The sequence below is a fragment of the Clytia hemisphaerica genome, unplaced genomic scaffold (genome assembly GCF_902728285.1).
Source record: "Clytia hemisphaerica strain Z4C2 unplaced genomic scaffold, Clytia hemisphaerica genome assembly, whole genome shotgun sequence".
Classification (NCBI taxonomy): domain Eukaryota; kingdom Metazoa; phylum Cnidaria; class Hydrozoa; order Leptothecata; family Clytiidae; genus Clytia; species Clytia hemisphaerica.
The window spans coordinates 220,413-237,053 of record NW_027103889.1 but is presented as its reverse complement, the minus strand read 5'-3'; the positions used below and the strand labels follow the sequence as shown (position 1 = coordinate 237,053).

The following is a 16,641-nucleotide window of genomic DNA, read 5'->3' as shown; positions in this document are numbered from 1 at the left end:
TATTAGCATTACGTAATATTACGTTTTGATAGGCCAATCAAAATGCTTCACAGGAATTCTGAGAACTGAAAAAACTGTTATAGCTGAGATGGCGCCTTATAATTTCACATGTAAACAATATGGCGGAAATTCCTAACTGGAAAACCACAGGAAGACAAAAAGCAATTTGGGGATGATTCTTCGTGGATTTTGGAAGAGATGGACTCTGCTTTTATTCTTTGTTATCGTTCTAATCATATTGATTTTCCAGCTATCTCAGAATAAGGTAATTGTTTCTTTTAAAACAACTTGCTTGCTTGTGTGTTTTAACCTTAGTTTTTTTTTTCATTTTATAGCTACACTCTTTTCTTTTTTATATATAGAACCAGTACTACTTTTACCCTTTTACCCCTAACGACCCCTAAGTTGCTTGAAATTTTCAGACTCAGCATTGTTGTTAAAACTTGTTCTTATTTTTTTGACAATTTTCAGCCACTTTGGCTCTCTTGGGGGAGCTTAGTCTGTATGTAAACTTACACCACATAAGCAAAAATCCCGCGAGTATGGTATTTTTGACCCTGTTTGAATTTGTTTACATTTGGTTTGAATTTTGTGCCAAAAAAGCTGTTGATAAGGTTAGCAAATCAGGTTCGTGCACTTCCAATTGAAACAACATATCACGTGATTTCAGCAAATGTTTAACAGCCAATAGAATTCTGCGAAAAGATTATTTGGCATCTACAAAAATACCCAGCTAACTCTTTTAACGACCCTGGACACTGCCGTACATTGCACGGTGGAGTCCGGTGGGCGTCCGATGGGTGTACGGTGGTATTTTAGGTTAGATCGAAAACACCGTACAACCCCACCGTACAGAATCCCACCGTACACGGAATTGCCACCGTACGATTGTCCGGTGGATGTATGCATGCTCACAAGGGTGTTGTGGTCAGTCGGAGTCAAGGAAAAATTTGTAATCTTTCCGAAAAATAATTTAGTTTGTGTGAGCACAGAACGCTAGTTCTATATCTCAAAAGAAGAAGCATGTGTTTTGAAAAAGTTCGAAACAAACAAAGCTGTGGTGAAAATATCTGGCGTCTAATCAGTAGACGTCGAAAAGCCGATAGTTACGCTGGGAATGAAGTTGATGAAATACTTTCCATTCGCTCGGCTTTTGTTTCGACATTCGAGGAGTTTTTCTTTTAGTTTTTGACCGTTCGGCGATTGAGGGAATCAGAGAAAACACGCACCTAGTCCGCCCTTATTCCGCCTAAGGTGTATACAAGAAGGCCGCCTGACATATTTTGTACGGTGGGAATTCAGAAACCTGATCGACTTCCCACCGTACAATGTACGGCGGTATATTTCGTGTACAGTGGGACATGTACGGTGGTAAAAATAGGTTAGGCTCCGCCCACCGTACACCCACCGGACGCCCACCGGACTCCACCGCGCAATGTACGGCGGTGTCCAGGGTCGTCTCTTTTATTTCCATATTATTATTTGTTTCAACTAAATGCTATACTTCAAAATCACACAAACAGAGTAGACTGGTCTCCCAGCAGCTAGGGGCTTAACTTTAGTTTTTTTAGTATACCTTGCTTATTGGTATTAAAAATTTCGCGATTCGCTATTTTTTTTCGAGGAAATGTATTTTGTGTGTATTAATTTAGCGATTGCCAGTTTTTGGAAATTTTTGCGTGTATTAGATTTCTTTGCAATTTACTAAATTTGGCATTCTCAAAAAGCGGGAATAAAGCAAGAAAATGACTGATTTCGCTTGAAACTCAACGTATTAGGTGGAAACATACCAAAAATAGTAACAAAACTAGTGACAAAATAGTACACAAGTGTTTCAACCGGTATTCCAACGAAGCCATATTTTGGCTGGTACAGAAATTTCACCCGCTCAAAATCCAAAACAACAAAATGGTCAATCTCACTAAAGCAAAACATTGCGGCCACGGCATTTCCCTGGATAAAAATTCTGGTCACGTGACCATCCGTGATTTTAGACCAATGAAAACGCTTCATATCCCCGGATTAAAGTTGTGTCTACACTAACACACGGGAAATGGCTAGAAAAAGAGAGAAAAAGAGAGAAAAAACCGGGGGTCAAATTAAATTTTTCTCCCTTCTTGCAGCACATACAGTATGAAAGACTTTAAGAGGCCATTTATTTAAGAATAAGGGGTGTTACATCATAAATAAATTATGTAAGTAAGTGATATTTTAAGTAAAATGATCATTAACAATTTTATTTTGAAGTTTGTTTTTAAAAACAAAACCCCCGTGCTAGATGATAGTCTCATTTTCTTAACTTATGGACCCATTTGGAAGTCTTTGTAATACAGATCATTTGGCAGTGTAGTTGCAGCCTACAGTATACAAGAATTGGAATCTAAAGTCTGAAGTCGTAACTCCTTGCCAGTGACCCTGCAGAGAAATTTTTAGTTGGCAGACACTGACTTTAGGTTGGTTTGGAAATCGTTTTATTTTGAAATGTAATCTTCACTTTAGATGAATACTTTAATTTATTTGGATTCATGAAAGGTTCAAGGTTTGTTTACTTTTTATTTCAAATTATCTCATTGAAAAACAAAGATTTTTGATAGCTATCAGCGTGGGCTTGGCCGCCATTTTGAATTTCGATTTCTTTTCTTCTGTAGTCGGCAATTTAGAGGTTGTTCGTAATACGCGATTTGGCTTACGCGTAACACTTGTGAGTAATTAAGTGTTACAAATAAGTATTTTCAATTTTCGGCCTATTTTGAAAATTTTTCGCGTGTATTTAATTTCACAATTTTTATTTTTTTTAGATTTAAACAGTATTAAATTTTGCAAAATTTGACCTAAAAAATTGCCATTACATACTAAATACCATTACAAATATGGTATATATACGTTTTTTGTTTAATTTTTGTTTGGGAGAATGTGACAACCTATTATTGTCTCAGTTCTGCATATTAAATAGCTCCATCCATTCAGGCCAGAAATTATCCGCTCCGTATTAAGGAAACGAAACCCTAATACTGCACAGGAAGATTCACAGTATTATGTATTGCATGCTGCTAATTTGGGAGAATGCTAGAGTGCCAATTTTGAACAAAACTTATTTATAGGTAATGTCTAATTTCCCGCTTGTTTTAATTGACATCCACTGAAGTGTGGAGTAATTATACTTAAGCCAGTATACATGGATTCTGTGAAAATGTACTCATTTGAGTGTACTTATTTTTTGAATGGTTCTTCTAGACCTTTCCCTATTTAAGATATTATGTTGAATATTTTTCAATTTTAATTTCAATTTCAATATCTTTTATAATAGAAATAATAATAACAAAGCTTTACAGGTTTGCAGGCCACAGTGAGGACACATGGGCCTCTATAAACCGCTTGTACTTTTTACAATAATCTTTTTGAAATAGAGTTTTTTTCGCGGGCTCCCCCGGACTTTCCATTTTGTGTTGTCTCCTTTGATTTTAGCATTTTTTTCGGCTTCCTTACACCATTCTTTGATTATTTGTCTTTCATTTTTGGTCAAATCCTCTGTCACTCGGTAAGGAAAGCCTTTTGCTTTTGTTATTGCTTGCAACACTGTGTTCGTGTCCTCTTCGTTCGTAAATTTGACTTTGATTGGTCGGTATCTCGCTTTATCTTCTCTTTCTTTCGTAAATTTCCCAATCCACTGCGTCTCAGTAGTCTTTATATTCCTCAGACAGAGCCGCCAACCAATAATTTTGTCATGGATAAATTCTACATCCTTGATTTTCGTTTCTTCTTCAGATTCATCTGTTGATTCATCTATCCCATGAAAAATAAGGTTGCATGCTGTCGATCGAATCAGCTGCTCCTCCTGCTTTTCTTTTTGAATTGCATCTCCAATGTTTTTCTCGATGTGTTTGAATGTGATTTTAGCGTAGCTCATTGGTGGTCTTCCCTCTTCTTTCTTTTCGATGATGTTTTCAATCTTCTTCTCAAGCGTGGTTTTTCTGGTGTCGATAGTTTCTTTCATTTCGTTGACCATAACATTGACGTCTTGTGCTTTCAAATGGTTTATTTCTTCGTCCTGCTTTTCATTATATTCTCACAGGCTTTAATTTCGTTTTTGAATTCTTTAATTTTTAATGTTTCATTTGAATTATACCTTTCCATTACCTGTGGTGTGATTTTGGTACAGTTTTGACACTGGAAACTTCTTGATTTGTATGACAAGCATATCTGGATTTGGTAAAGTGGCAGTTCTGTACAAAGATAATGGACTAAACGGTGGCACTTCCTGCATTGTAGGGTATCTTTTGGTGCGTTTTCTTCATTTATGATGCACTTTGACGGGCTGCAAAAGTCGTTTATTGATGGTGATTTTTGATTTTTTTCCTGGATTTTTTTCCGCCATCTTTGTGCATTTTTCAGACGACAACCGTTCAGTTTTGTATTTGACGTCAGAATGAATATATTAGTTAAGTTAAGTTAAGAATAGGATGGAAGATACAAGCCCATGAATAAAAATATCCCCAGAATGTACCAAAATGACTTTTCAGAGATGTTTTAAAAATATATTTTTTTGCGACATCTTTGTCAATTTTAGGAATTTTTGGACCTTATTTCATAAATGACATATTTTTCCCTGATGATTCCAATGATATAGGTTTCGGGAGTAATTTGGGATGAAATATTCCAGAAAATCAAGATTTGCAGATTCTTTAAAATGGTTTTATTTTATTAAATTTTCAAATTTGAATTTCAAAGAGTAGAAAAGTATGAAGAATTCCAAAATTTTTGATTTTGGGTGACATTAAAAGTGGAATATTTCATCCTATCCACTCTTTCGGTGAATATATTGCTATTTTCTGAAAGATACACTCTTTACTATTACACTTATGTAATTTTCATCCTTAAAATAATATCCATTAGTTTTTAAAACATTTTTTTGGACAACCCGTTTTTTATCAATATTTTTGGAATATCTCATCCTTTTCTACTCCTTTCATCATTTTGCTTACATTTTCTAATAATTTACATGGTACACCATTTATTTTTCATCTGTCCACACAGAAGAAAGCTCTCATCCTAGAATACTCCTAATTGGACCTACCCCGGTGGAGGTCCTATAAATTAACCTCTGTTCGTCTGTTCGTTTGTTCGTTCGTTTGTTCGTTCGTTACCAACTTTTCTCGAGATTGGCTCATTAGTTTTTTCTGATTTTTTGCACAAAGATGTGTAGCTATAAACCCTCGAATGTGACGGAGCCTGATTTTCGAAAAAAAATTTTTTGGGCAAATTTGGGCCAAAAAACGGCTAAAAAATGGGTATTTTGGACTTTGTGAAAAATTGGATCATTAATTTTTTCTGATTTTTTGCATGAAAGTAGGGTACCATCATAGGTAAAAGATGGCTCAAGCAGATTTTCGCAAAAAAATTTTGTTGGCTCAAAAAACGGCGTGTTTTTATGGAAAAACTGGCCAAATTTGATATTTCTTTATAAGCATATTATCAATTACTTAGGTATTAGCTTTTCTCGAGATAGGCTTTTTCATTGTTTATGATTTTTTGCACAAAGATGCATAACTATAAACCCTCGAATGTGACGTAGCCCGAATTTCGAAAAAAAATGTTTTTGAGCAAATTTGGGCTAAAAAAAGAGTTTTTTGGACTTTGTGAAATATTGGATCATTGTTTTTTTCTGATTTTTTGCATGAAATTAGGTAAAAGATGGCTCAAGCAGATTTTTGTAAAAAAGAATTTTTCAGCTCAAAAAACGCATCTTTATCCATAAGAATCACTATTAATAAGCATAAATTAATGTTCTTAGCCAACCAAATTGGTCAATTTTTTGACGAGATGGATGTTTTTTTGCTCACGAATTCTTGAATATGAAAGAATATTTCAAGAGCATGAAATTTTAGTTTCTAAATGTTTTTTTTATAAGAAACAAATGACTAATTTTAATAGATCGTCAATATTTGTGTTCTGAATGATTGTTTAATGGTCACGTCACGTAGATATCAATTATAAATGTGTTAAATGCATATCCAGGTAGGTCCATAAAAGTATCACTTGTTTTGTCCTTAAATTGTAGCTGTTCAACTCATCCGATTAAAGCCAGACTGAAAAAATCTTTTTCTCTAAATAAATTGAAATACTCATGTAAAAGCTTTCATTAAGAAAGGATATCTTAAACAGGAGTTACCCAAAAAAGACAATTTAGTACATTCTAAAAAAACATTTATCTAGACCAGTTATCCCACAACACAACTAGGAGAAAAAAAAAGCATAAAATGATATGAAGTATTTTATCAATAAAAGTAAAAAACTAAAAATAGTATGTGGGGAAAATAAGTTAAGCAAAATTTGTATATAAATCAGAAAACTATAATAATTATTACTCAGTTTTTAAATCTTTCTTCAAATGAGTAGAGAAAGCAGAAGGAGTACAATCATCTAATTTATAATGATTCCTATAGTTCCAGAACTGAGGTCCATGGAACATTCATAGTGGGCAGAGAGCTTGATCAAAGTTAAAAGTGGCAACATTGTTTTTATAATTTTTTCTAGCGATCATACAAAGTTCATAGCATAATTTACAGCCTGTAGACCAGAAAAGTCAGCTTTTTGGTGCCGATAAAAGTTATCCCTCACTTGTAAAAAAGTAAACATGAATAAATGAGTGAAGTTTAGAAAAGTTATAGGTAGAACGATCAACTGCTTAACATCATCGACTTCTTTCTTTAGGAAACTACTCCTGCCACTGTCAACTCAAAATTTACATGGCTTCATTCTTTTAATACTTCATCCCTCAAACACTGTCGAAATTCAAAGCAAGGACCAAACCTTATCACAGATGAAAAAGGTAATAATAGAATTTCTTTAATACTCTCACAATGACAACAATGATCTTATTTTGCTTTTTCAGCTATTCGGGTTTTTTATTTATTTGATTACCTGTTAAAATAATGAAAGCTGAATTTCACAATAAAAGATAGTATTTTTTTACTTAATTTATTAGTTTTTTAATCAAATTCTTCAATTTTTGACCTAAATACACGGTAATGTGATTTCCAAGTATTCCAAGGGTCAAGTGAATTCGAAACAACGAAAAACAATTTATTTATCCATATGGGTATATATATATCAGGTCCTGATTCCACTTCCTAATGGACACCATCAGTAGTGCAGCATATTAACAATTTATGCTCTCATTATTTGTTCTTTTTTCTGCAGGGTATATATGTCGACTTCAAGATGTCCAATATAATGGATGTTGTAATAAAAAGTCAAACTTCACAGAACAGTATTCTTGTTTGAGTTGCCAAAACAACCGATGTTGTAAGGTTTATGAGAATTGCATCTCATGCTGCTTGCATCCGCATAAGGTATAGAAAATAACTTTAACCTTATTTCGGTGTTTAATAAGTATCTTGATGAAACAGTACCTTAAGGGAAGAAATTTTCGTGAAACAAGTTTTTGCGGAATTTAATTTTGCGGTTTTTGACAATTCCGCAAAACACGAATATTCTCGAGATTTAAAAAATCACCTCCAAAAGTTGTTTTTTAGGGCAAAATAGACCATATTCTAAATAAAAAATTCTCTTAACCGAGAAATTAAATTCCGTGAAACTGCCGAATTTTGAGCTGTGAGTAGCGAAATTAGATTCCGCGAAAATTTCTTCCCTCAAGGTACCGTATTGAACAATTTGAATAAGTTGGTATTAATAGCATTACAATCTCCAATCTACGGTCAATTATAATCAAAACTAGCCGTATGCACAGCGTCGCACGCTGCGTGTCCCAATCCAGTGAATTACTACACATCTAAAAAAATCTAACGAAAGAAAGATAGGCGCCGATTGATGATTTGATTTTGATTATAGGAAATAAAGGAGAAAAAAGATAACATTGCATTGCAATTTTTAACCACAATTAAATAAATAGCTTAGCAAAAGTATATTTTAGATCTTCTTAACCATCGTGGCTAGACATCGTGGTTAGACATTTAAGGGTGACTTTGAAAGACTTGAAAAGTTGTGAAAGTGATAGGGAGCCGCTATTGTAAACAGAAAGTTTTAAAACGCATCTGAATAAGCATTCTTTAAAATGACAAAAAGTTTTGGGAAGAAGGTTGATTTTAACCCATCAAGCTCCAAACTTTGTGAATAGAAAATAGTATCTTGGGGTCTCAAAGTTAGTCTAGTGGTAGGAAATCTGCTTAAGGTGCAAAGAGATGATGGTTCAACGCCATGAAGAGAAGGCTTTGTAGAGCTTTGTTAGATTTTCGAAAACTTTTTACAAAACGTTGTAAACACACACGTTTAAGTGTATTAATATATAGATTAGAGAGACAATTTCAAAGTGAAAGTTTGAAAGACACTCTTGCTATACCCTTGAATGAAATAACTAATTTTACGCAAGCGGCTTACTGGTTCAAAAGAATGCACATTCTTCAAAAAGACCAAAGTTCAAACCGGGACGAAGTATTATATAAAAATCTTTTAAAAAGTTTTGAAAGTGATAGGGAGCCGCTATTGTAAACAGAAAGTTTTAAAGAGCATCTGAATAAGCATTCTTTAAAATGACAAAAAGTTTTGGGAAGCAGGTTGATTTTAACCCATCAAGCTCCAAACTTTGTGAATAGAAAATAGTATTTTGGGGTCTCAAAGTTAGTCTAGTGGTAGGAAATCTGCTTAAGGTGCAAAGAGATGATGGTTCAACGCCATGAAGAGGAGGCTTTGTAGAACTTTGTTAGATTTTCGAAAACTTTTTACAAAACGTTGTGAACACACACATTTAAGCGTATTAATATATAGATTGATACTTTTAAACAAGGAACTTGTTTTAAACTACACATAGAAATATGAGGAATGTCGCTGAAGACTGCAAAAGAAACAACTTTAAAATAATTTAAGTTCATATTGAAACTTATTCTATCAATTTCTTTTGACAGAGAAAATTATTGGAGTTGGTATTACAGCATGCGCAAACAGTACACAATCCGTTGTTGAGCTCAGTGCAAGATAATTTCGAATTGTGTTTACATAAATGTCGAACATCTTCAACGGTAAGTAGTATAATTTGTTTCAATAACTTATGTCTTGATCAAGTGTCAACTTTGATTTCTAGAGCCATGTTGCTCTAAAGCAGTTCAGTGCCCTCCTCTTATTGTAACAGCATAAATTTAAGTGAGAGAGGAAGTTAATCACTAGTAAAACACCCTTCCCACAGACCCAGTAGGATTTTTTAAGCCAGTGGGGTAAAAATAACGGACTGAAACTCGATGGGGATTGATATTACCATATTTTTTATGGCTGGGGATTTAAATTCCATTGTTTTAAATTTAGTGGAGATGTGGAAAATACCACCATTTACTATTTTGGTTGATTGGTTTATTTGATTATTTTCAGTGGGGACAAAAATTTGAGAACAATTTTCCGCTAAGTACGATAATTTAGCCATTTTTCTTCTGTGGGAAGGGGTCCCATAGGGTCTGTTAGAAGAGGGCGTATAGTAAAATCTATGAAATATTTTGATTTACTTCGTAAAAAAAATATAAAATCCAGTGCACTAAGGATTTTACATTGGTATGATATGAACGGTATGTCTTTTTTGTGACACCTTTAATCTACCATTTACAGAGCATTCGACAAGACAACACTTACCGAAATCTTCTTTACAAGTATTGTTTCGGAATGGAATCACCTCATATAACGCATGGTCGAAACAGATGAATTCTGGGGTGGTGTGATGGAATTAAGGCTAAAGAAAAAGGGAGGAGCGGAGGCTTTAATTTGTATGCTGTTGAGACCTGATTTTCACTTTGATGTGGGTGACTTGCACGATCGATCGAAATAACCAGCTTCGAATCAACGAATATGAAGAAACTAAATCAAATTCTGAAAATCGTAAAGAAGCACGATAACACGGAAACCAACCATTTGAGGAGACTGGAAGTTTCTTACTACGAATACAATCCGAATGTTTAAACTATTTATAACCACCCGGCGAAGGAAACGATAGAGAGAACTATAAAATGTTCAACGAAACAACTTTTTTCTGAGCTACTCTCCCGCTTTCAAACATTCTTTTGAAGCTATTTTCGACACTGTAGCGTTTAATAAGTGCAGCTCTGGAGGCTATACGGACATGGTTATTTAGAATTTGGATATTCTAGAATACATATAACATTACGCAATGTTAAGTTGTTGGGAAAACAAGGAGGGTAAACAATGAGTCAACTCTCTCTAATTCGAACCTCTATTATTCGAATCTTTCTCTAATTCGAACTAAAACATCGGTCTCCTCAGCTGGGGAGTGGTATGAATTTCTCTCTGTAATCCGAATCTTTCTCTAATTCAAAGAAAATCGTTGGTCCCTTGAAGATCGAATTAGAGAGAGAGTCGGTTGTATCAAGCTCTGCTGGAAAAAGGGAAAATTCCGCTTACGGATATTGCCAAGGAAAGTCACAACGAACTGTTTTCATGAGAACATTTTATCCTTTATTGATGCGATTCAATTTTTATGCAAGGTTTCACCTCTTTCTGGGTTGATAATATGTATGGAAAAAATTTTGATGGTTAAAAAAAACAAGATATTTTGAGCATTAGACATTGGCGTTCGAAAAGAAATAGCTCCAACAATACTGTTTTATGTTTACAAATTCTTGACTTCAAATGACGAACGACCCATTTGAGATGTTTTTTTAATCCATTCGTCCAAAGATATTTTGACTTTTCACAAGTACATTACATATTGAGGCGGTTTTGTAAAATGATAACCTAATCCCTTTAAGAATTGTTTTGAATCAAAATACAGTTCTGTTTGCATCAAAGTCAATTAGCCTAAAAATACTATTTGAACTACTCTTTTAGTTGCGCAACTCTGTTATTTAGATTCAGTTTGGTATTAGCTGGACAGGCCAAAGGATGGCTTATTTTTCTTTAGGGATCTTATTTTTGTTAATTCCATTTGTCGCAGCTTCAGGTAAAAGTTAAATTCCACTTATTAAATTCCGAACTTTTGGTATGTTTTTTCTTACTCTTGTTTATTTACGAAAATGTTTTTATTTTCAAATTTTCAGGCCCGGCGGAAGCGGGGAGACTGGAGATTTCAGTCTCCCCACTCTTGAGCAAAATGAGGTTTTTTCTCAAATTCCTAGCGAATTTTATCGCATTTTTAGCCTTCAACCTCCTCACTTTTATTGTTGTTCCGCAGGGCCTGATTTTCATATTTATTTTTTCCCTGTAGTCTTCAGAAAATATTTAAACCGTTGCTAATACCGTTTGTTTTATAGTTTCTTTTCAAAATTTGTATTCAAATCACCGGTTCAATACATTTTTTCTTTATTCGATCATCAGTGTGCAATTCAGGATGTCAACGAACATTCAAGAAATTGGGTTGTTTTGCATTCCAAGAAGAAACCACTCCGAACCTGTTGATCACTGATCTGGTGGCCAATGAATTCACTTCTTCAGGGATACTTATTGACCAGTCCAAGGATCTAGAGGCTTCCATTTTGAGGTAAAGATAAGATGCTACATCTTATAAAATACTGAATTGTTAGATTTAGCTTATTTTTAGCTATTTGTGATTTAGTCCATTTCGGTTAATGTTCACAGGTTTTTTGATATCATTGTCATTTTCCCGTTTTCCTTTTAGCTTATTATGCAGATGTCTCACCAAAACTAAAGCCATGGGCTACACCATCTTTGGACTAACCAATCGTGGTCAATGCCATGCTGGTAACCAGGAAACCAAACTAAACAAGCTTGCTAAAGATGGTAGATTTGCTCCGCCTCTTGCATGTTCGAATACCAATAAAGGTTTATGCAACGTTTTAAATGAAACGGAAAATTGTTTTGGCAAAGATATGCATTCATTTTATTATCAGGTCATGAAGACAGGTAACTTTTACCCCTGTACCTTTTTTTCATTTGAACTATGTTAATCACTACTATATAGTTTTCTAAGAATGTAATATTGTTGAATTATTGCGTTTGTCCAAAAATAAGTCAAAAGGATGGTGTATTCTTAATGACTCATGACCACTGACCTTTATATACCCTGGACAAAGCTTCTCAATCCCAGCCAAGCAAAATCTTTGATCGGTGTTTTTTCAAAATTGGTACCCTAATGTCGACACTACTCGATAGCGGTGTAAATGCATTGAGAGCGCTAGGTCTACTTTTCCTCAAATTCTTTTGATGATGTAGCGGCGTTAGACGTTAATTTTTAGCATTGCAATGGCTTCTCCTTGGGTACCAATTCTAAAAAAACTCCAATCAAAGATGGCAGATATTGCTTGGTCCAGGGTTATATAAAGGTCAGTGCTCATGACTGAAAGGTTTGGGCGACGTCTTATCTTCAAGCAGGTTCTGCGGCGCAATGCACTTATCCACTCTAAAGGCCATAGCTCCGTAAGAGAATCTCCCAAGGTTGGCGCACCGCTTTGAACTTTTTGATCCAGTTTTGGGATAAATACTTAAAATGAGCTTTTGAGCCAAAAACACGTCAATTATTAACAGAAACATTAGAACCCAGTCGCTTTCGGTTTCGTGTTTAAGTAAAAAGCGACTATTGAATGTTTTTGCTGAACAACTCAGGTCAGATCATCACAATCGCCATATTCCTTTAAAGCTGAGCGCGGTATGCGCCGATTGAACGATCTGTTATGAGATTAGAGGGGTAACGCCCAACTCTTTTGTTAAACTTCAGACAAGAAATAAAAAGTGTGATTTGATACCTTTAAAACATTCCAAAACTTATTGATGTCGCTAAAAGATAAACCTTGCCGAAAGAAAGCTTCCCAAATATCCTTCAGTAGTAAAGTCTCATTTTATACATTTTCTTTACAGTCGATGGTCAATGGGGTTCTTGGTCCCTCTTCACGAAATGTAATACGACGTGTGGAAAGGCTTTTAAAACGCGTCAACGATCGTGTGACCAACCTAAACCTCTGTATGGGGGCAAGATGTGCCAAGGGCCTTCTGTTGAAGTCCAAGAATGTCATTTGGGTGGATGTCCAAGTAAGTTAATACCGAATATAGCTCAGTGGGAGTTTAATAAATGGAGAATAAATGAACGGGTTGAATGACTACGAGAATATAAACCACCGGTCTGAGTCAGAATTTCAAATTCTACTCTTCATAACTCAAAATTTTAGTGTCTTCCAGTGTTTTTGGTGGTTCTCAACTTTTTAACCGTAGGCTAAGCTGCTTTGCTGTAAAAAATCTCTTCGTCAAAGTTTCGCGATTTTCGCCTCATTGCCTCATCCATTGCTTCGAGAAGCTATTTTCATATTCCAGCAATTGATTGTAATTGTTAATAGGTAGGGGGTTGATCTGCGCAAAGGTGGTTAGTATTCTTTAAATTTGCACTCTTTAACACTTTATCATTCTTTCCAGGAGACGGTGGATATACAAGTTGGTCAACTTTCAGTTCATGCACTTTATCTTGCGGTGGAGGTGTTCAAAGCAGAACACGTTCTTGCACTCAACCACCACCTTTGAATGGAGGGAAGAAATGCTCTGGTCCTTCCAGTGAAACCAAGGCTTGTAATACACAACCTTGCCCAGGTATTTCTACATAATATTTTTTCAGTTTTAATTCCGATCAAATTTGAAATCTGTGTTGTATAAAATGTATGAAAAGATTCTATCAATTTACAACATTTATCCAAGCCAAATTCTTTCTATTTTATGCTAGTGGTTTCGTACCAGAAAGCCTTTAGGACAAAACTTTGGAAAATCTTTTTACCTAAAAAGCACATAAAGGTTTTTTGGAAAGCTGTGCCTTAAGCGTCAAATATTCTCCCTGTACTACACTGCAACTTATCAAACTTTTTAGCACCTTGGACTTGCCAACAGAAAACTACGCAATGGGATGTAGATGGAAATGGAGATGCTCGTTATTTCGATCGCCATCAATTGACATGTCCTTCTGCAACCGCTATCAACCTCCTTCGTCTCGAACGAGATAGCACTCTCACCAAATATCGATTTGTATACAAGTGCTGTTCCATTGGAGCGACAGCATGCAACTCTACAAAATTGACACGCAACAGCTTTTCATATGATGGTACAGGGAGTGCGCGGTATTTAGATCGCCAATATGTCGAGTGTAACAAGCATTTGATCTCTTCTTTACGTCTTGAAACCAATCTATTGAATTTCCAAGGTGACAAAATTCGTTATGTCTACAACTGCTGTCAAGCACCCAATCAACACCGAACATGTTACTCGGCCATGACGAAATTCTCCGACGATGGAGGTGGCAGTGCCATTTATCTTGATCGACAAAAGATCGAATGTAACCGAGAATTTTCGTTGTCGGCATTTCGTCTGGTGAGGGATACAAACACAATGAAACATTGGAGTTATAAATACACTTGTTGTAAAACAACACCTAAGTCTTTGGTCAAAACTGTTGTTTAACACATCAATCCTCTATGATATTTTATAATACATATGAAGAAGTAATTTTCTTGTTCTCATCTTGAACCTTTATAACTCGATTGTCTACTAATAAACTTAACAAGTTTTCTATCTATTCCGGTTAGTTAACAAAAACTTATAAACCTTAATCCATGTTTCGAATTTTCAATAACTCGAACATATTTCACGGTTCCCCGTGCGTGTTCGAGTTATGGGACTCATCTGTATTTTTTTGTATTCTCTTGAAATTTCTCTCGAAATTTCTCTCGAGTGCGCTTCCAGTAATTCTTCATTTTTCTTTCCATATGATTTACTAAATTCTCATAACGAAAGACGATTGCACTGTATAGTTTTTTAAGTTTATTTTAGGAACCTTAGAAAAATAGTCGAATATGATGACTCATAATGTAACTATTTTGATGATTTCCAAATGAATAATAAATTGTTCTAACCGTAAGCGTAACCGTAACCTGAAATCAGATCGTATTTATTCTTTTTAGATTAACTTTGCTCTTATGGTAAAAGAAGCCTTCAAAAAATGTTTTTGAAATTTCTTTGATTCTGGCTTACCTACGAATTCTTGTAAAAATGCTTATAAAAATGCTTAAAAAGTTGTTACAACTGTGATGCATATCAATCTATTATTTCATCCGGCCGTATACGAAAATCTAACCTCATAACATATCATTCCTTTCTGTGCATACCACGTCTTGCTTTCAAGGTCGGGGAGTGTCTGGAGATTTGGACGAAATCCATCATTTGAATTTTCTAAATATAACTAGACTTTACGGATAAATTCGTAGAATATTTAGAGTCTATCAGAGATATTCCTTTCACACTACAAATCTTTCCAGCCTATTTGAGGAATCCCAGGGAATCTACTACTGGCTACAGCAACTTCAGGCGGAAATTCTCTGGAAAAAGCACCTTTTGGCTTTGGGCGTTCTCTGCTGTTTCTGCGGTTAGATAGATAATCTCATAACCAATCACCTCTTACTAAAAACACGCCCTTCTCACAGACCCTTCCCACTGGAAAGATTGGTCAAAGCAAAGTATCGTCCCCGTGGAAATTATACTCTAACTTTTGTGTCCGTTGAAAATAATCAGATACGCGCAAAACCCCACTGCAAAATACCGTGCTATTTTTCCATCCCCACTGAATTCTCTAGATAGAAAACAATGGAATTCAAATACATAGAATACCAATCCCCTATTTCAAGTTTTGGTCCGTTATTTTTACCCCCGACACGGGGTATATATCCTATATATGTGCGTTGAGCTTGAGAGAAGGTATGTTTTTCAAAAGATGTACTGTAAAATCAGTACTGTAAGGGTGGACTTTTAAGTTTTAATAGATGTACTTCCGATTTTTTGCTGCACTGTAAGGGTGCGAGGGATTCTAAATCTAGAATTCTAGAGTACGAGAGTAAAAGCGAAAAAGGCATATTACCCCCCCCCCCCCCCCCCCCCCTTAAAGTGAGCCCATTTTAAAATCCATCCGTACGGTAACGAAAAGAGGAAAAAAATGCAAAAGGTATAAAGATGGTAGACTAAGCTACGCTAGTTGATCCTGACAGTCAGAAACCAGTGTCGTTAGGCTTGACCACCGACCTGCGACTGACCAATGATCGATCATTGATCGATTGTAGTTTAGATTTAGAGAAATGAGCTAAGTTAACTATTGAGTGATTAACCTATTTTGTACCTATTTTTGGCTTCTGCTTGAACAGCTCATCCAACTCGTTGTATGTTGTACGTTGAGTCCGATCGATGCTTTGGTGGACTGCTTTTTTGGATTGACATTTCCTTCTTTGAGGCTGTTGGTTTGACGTTGGTTGGAGTCAGCTTGAGTGAAATAGTAGTGGTTCTTCCAGAACAGTTGTGAGGAAGGTGTCTAAGTGTTTTTCTGAATACTTTTTTGGGGCAGTTTGTCAAATCTTTATTGGCTGGGAACAGCTGGGAAGGGAAGGGTGTTGAACAAGCAAGCCGTGTTAGGCATTGGGTTTTGTAAACCAAGGTTGCTTGCATTGATTAGGCCAGGCCCAATTGATAGTTTGGTTCGTGTCCTCTGACCGACTCTAAATTCTTGATAAAAAGTGTTTCACTTTGAGTCGGAAAAATCTTTTTTTACCTCCTTGATAACTGCTAGCTATCTCGGCCGGTTCTTTTTTAACTGGCTGCTTTGATTCTTCTATAAAAAACGTCCAATTCGCGCACAGGAGGTTTTTGATGGGAAAA

General features: G+C 35.4%; 2 protein-coding genes across 3 annotated transcripts; both read left to right on the top strand.

Annotated features, from left to right (window-relative positions):
- The first annotated feature begins 89 nt into the window (after window positions 1–89).
- On the top strand, window positions 90–10,785 carry LOC136808552 (SREBP regulating gene protein-like). The gene is made up of 5 exons (XM_067065081.1): window positions 90–265; window positions 6,712–6,829; window positions 7,201–7,352; window positions 8,922–9,035; window positions 9,610–10,785. The coding sequence occupies exons 1-5, from the start codon at window positions 173–175 to the stop codon at window positions 9,700–9,702; spliced, it is 570 nt and encodes a 189-aa protein (XP_066921182.1). The 5' UTR covers window positions 90–172; the 3' UTR covers window positions 9,703–10,785.
- Window positions 10,112–14,469, top strand: LOC136808550 (uncharacterized). 2 transcript variants are annotated; one of them, XM_067065079.1, is made up of 6 exons: window positions 10,112–10,193; window positions 11,329–11,491; window positions 11,630–11,874; window positions 12,826–12,996; window positions 13,375–13,545; window positions 13,817–14,469. In XM_067065079.1, exons 1-6 carry the CDS (start codon window positions 10,166–10,168, stop codon window positions 14,401–14,403), a joined length of 1,365 nt encoding a protein of 454 aa, XP_066921180.1. In that variant the 5' UTR covers window positions 10,112–10,165; the 3' UTR covers window positions 14,404–14,469. The 2 variants fall into 2 exon arrangements, with proteins under 2 accessions (XP_066921180.1, XP_066921179.1); XM_067065078.1 differs by lacking the exon at window positions 10,112–10,193 and adding an exon at window positions 10,837–10,954.
- Window positions 14,470–16,641: the final 2,172 nt, after the last annotated feature.

Bases quoted from the DNA above. Each gene is read 5' to 3' on its own strand.
- LOC136808552 (XM_067065081.1), top strand. From the start codon at position 173: ATGATTCTTCGTGGATTTTGGAAGAGATGGACTCTGCTTTTATTCTTT. The intron at 7,353-8,921 runs GTATAGAAAATA...TTCTTTTGACAG, and splicing joins GCTGCTTGCATCCGCATAAG to AGAAAATTATTGGAGTTGGT. The intron at 9,036-9,609 runs GTAAGTAGTATA...TACCATTTACAG, and splicing joins AATGTCGAACATCTTCAACG to AGCATTCGACAAGACAACAC.
- LOC136808550 (XM_067065078.1), top strand. From the start codon at position 10,897: ATGGCTTATTTTTCTTTAGGGATCTTATTTTTGTTAATTCCATTTGTC. The intron at 11,492-11,629 runs GTAAAGATAAGA...TTTTCCTTTTAG, and splicing joins CTAGAGGCTTCCATTTTGAG to CTTATTATGCAGATGTCTCA. The intron at 13,546-13,816 runs GTATTTCTACAT...CAAACTTTTTAG, and splicing joins TAATACACAACCTTGCCCAG to CACCTTGGACTTGCCAACAG.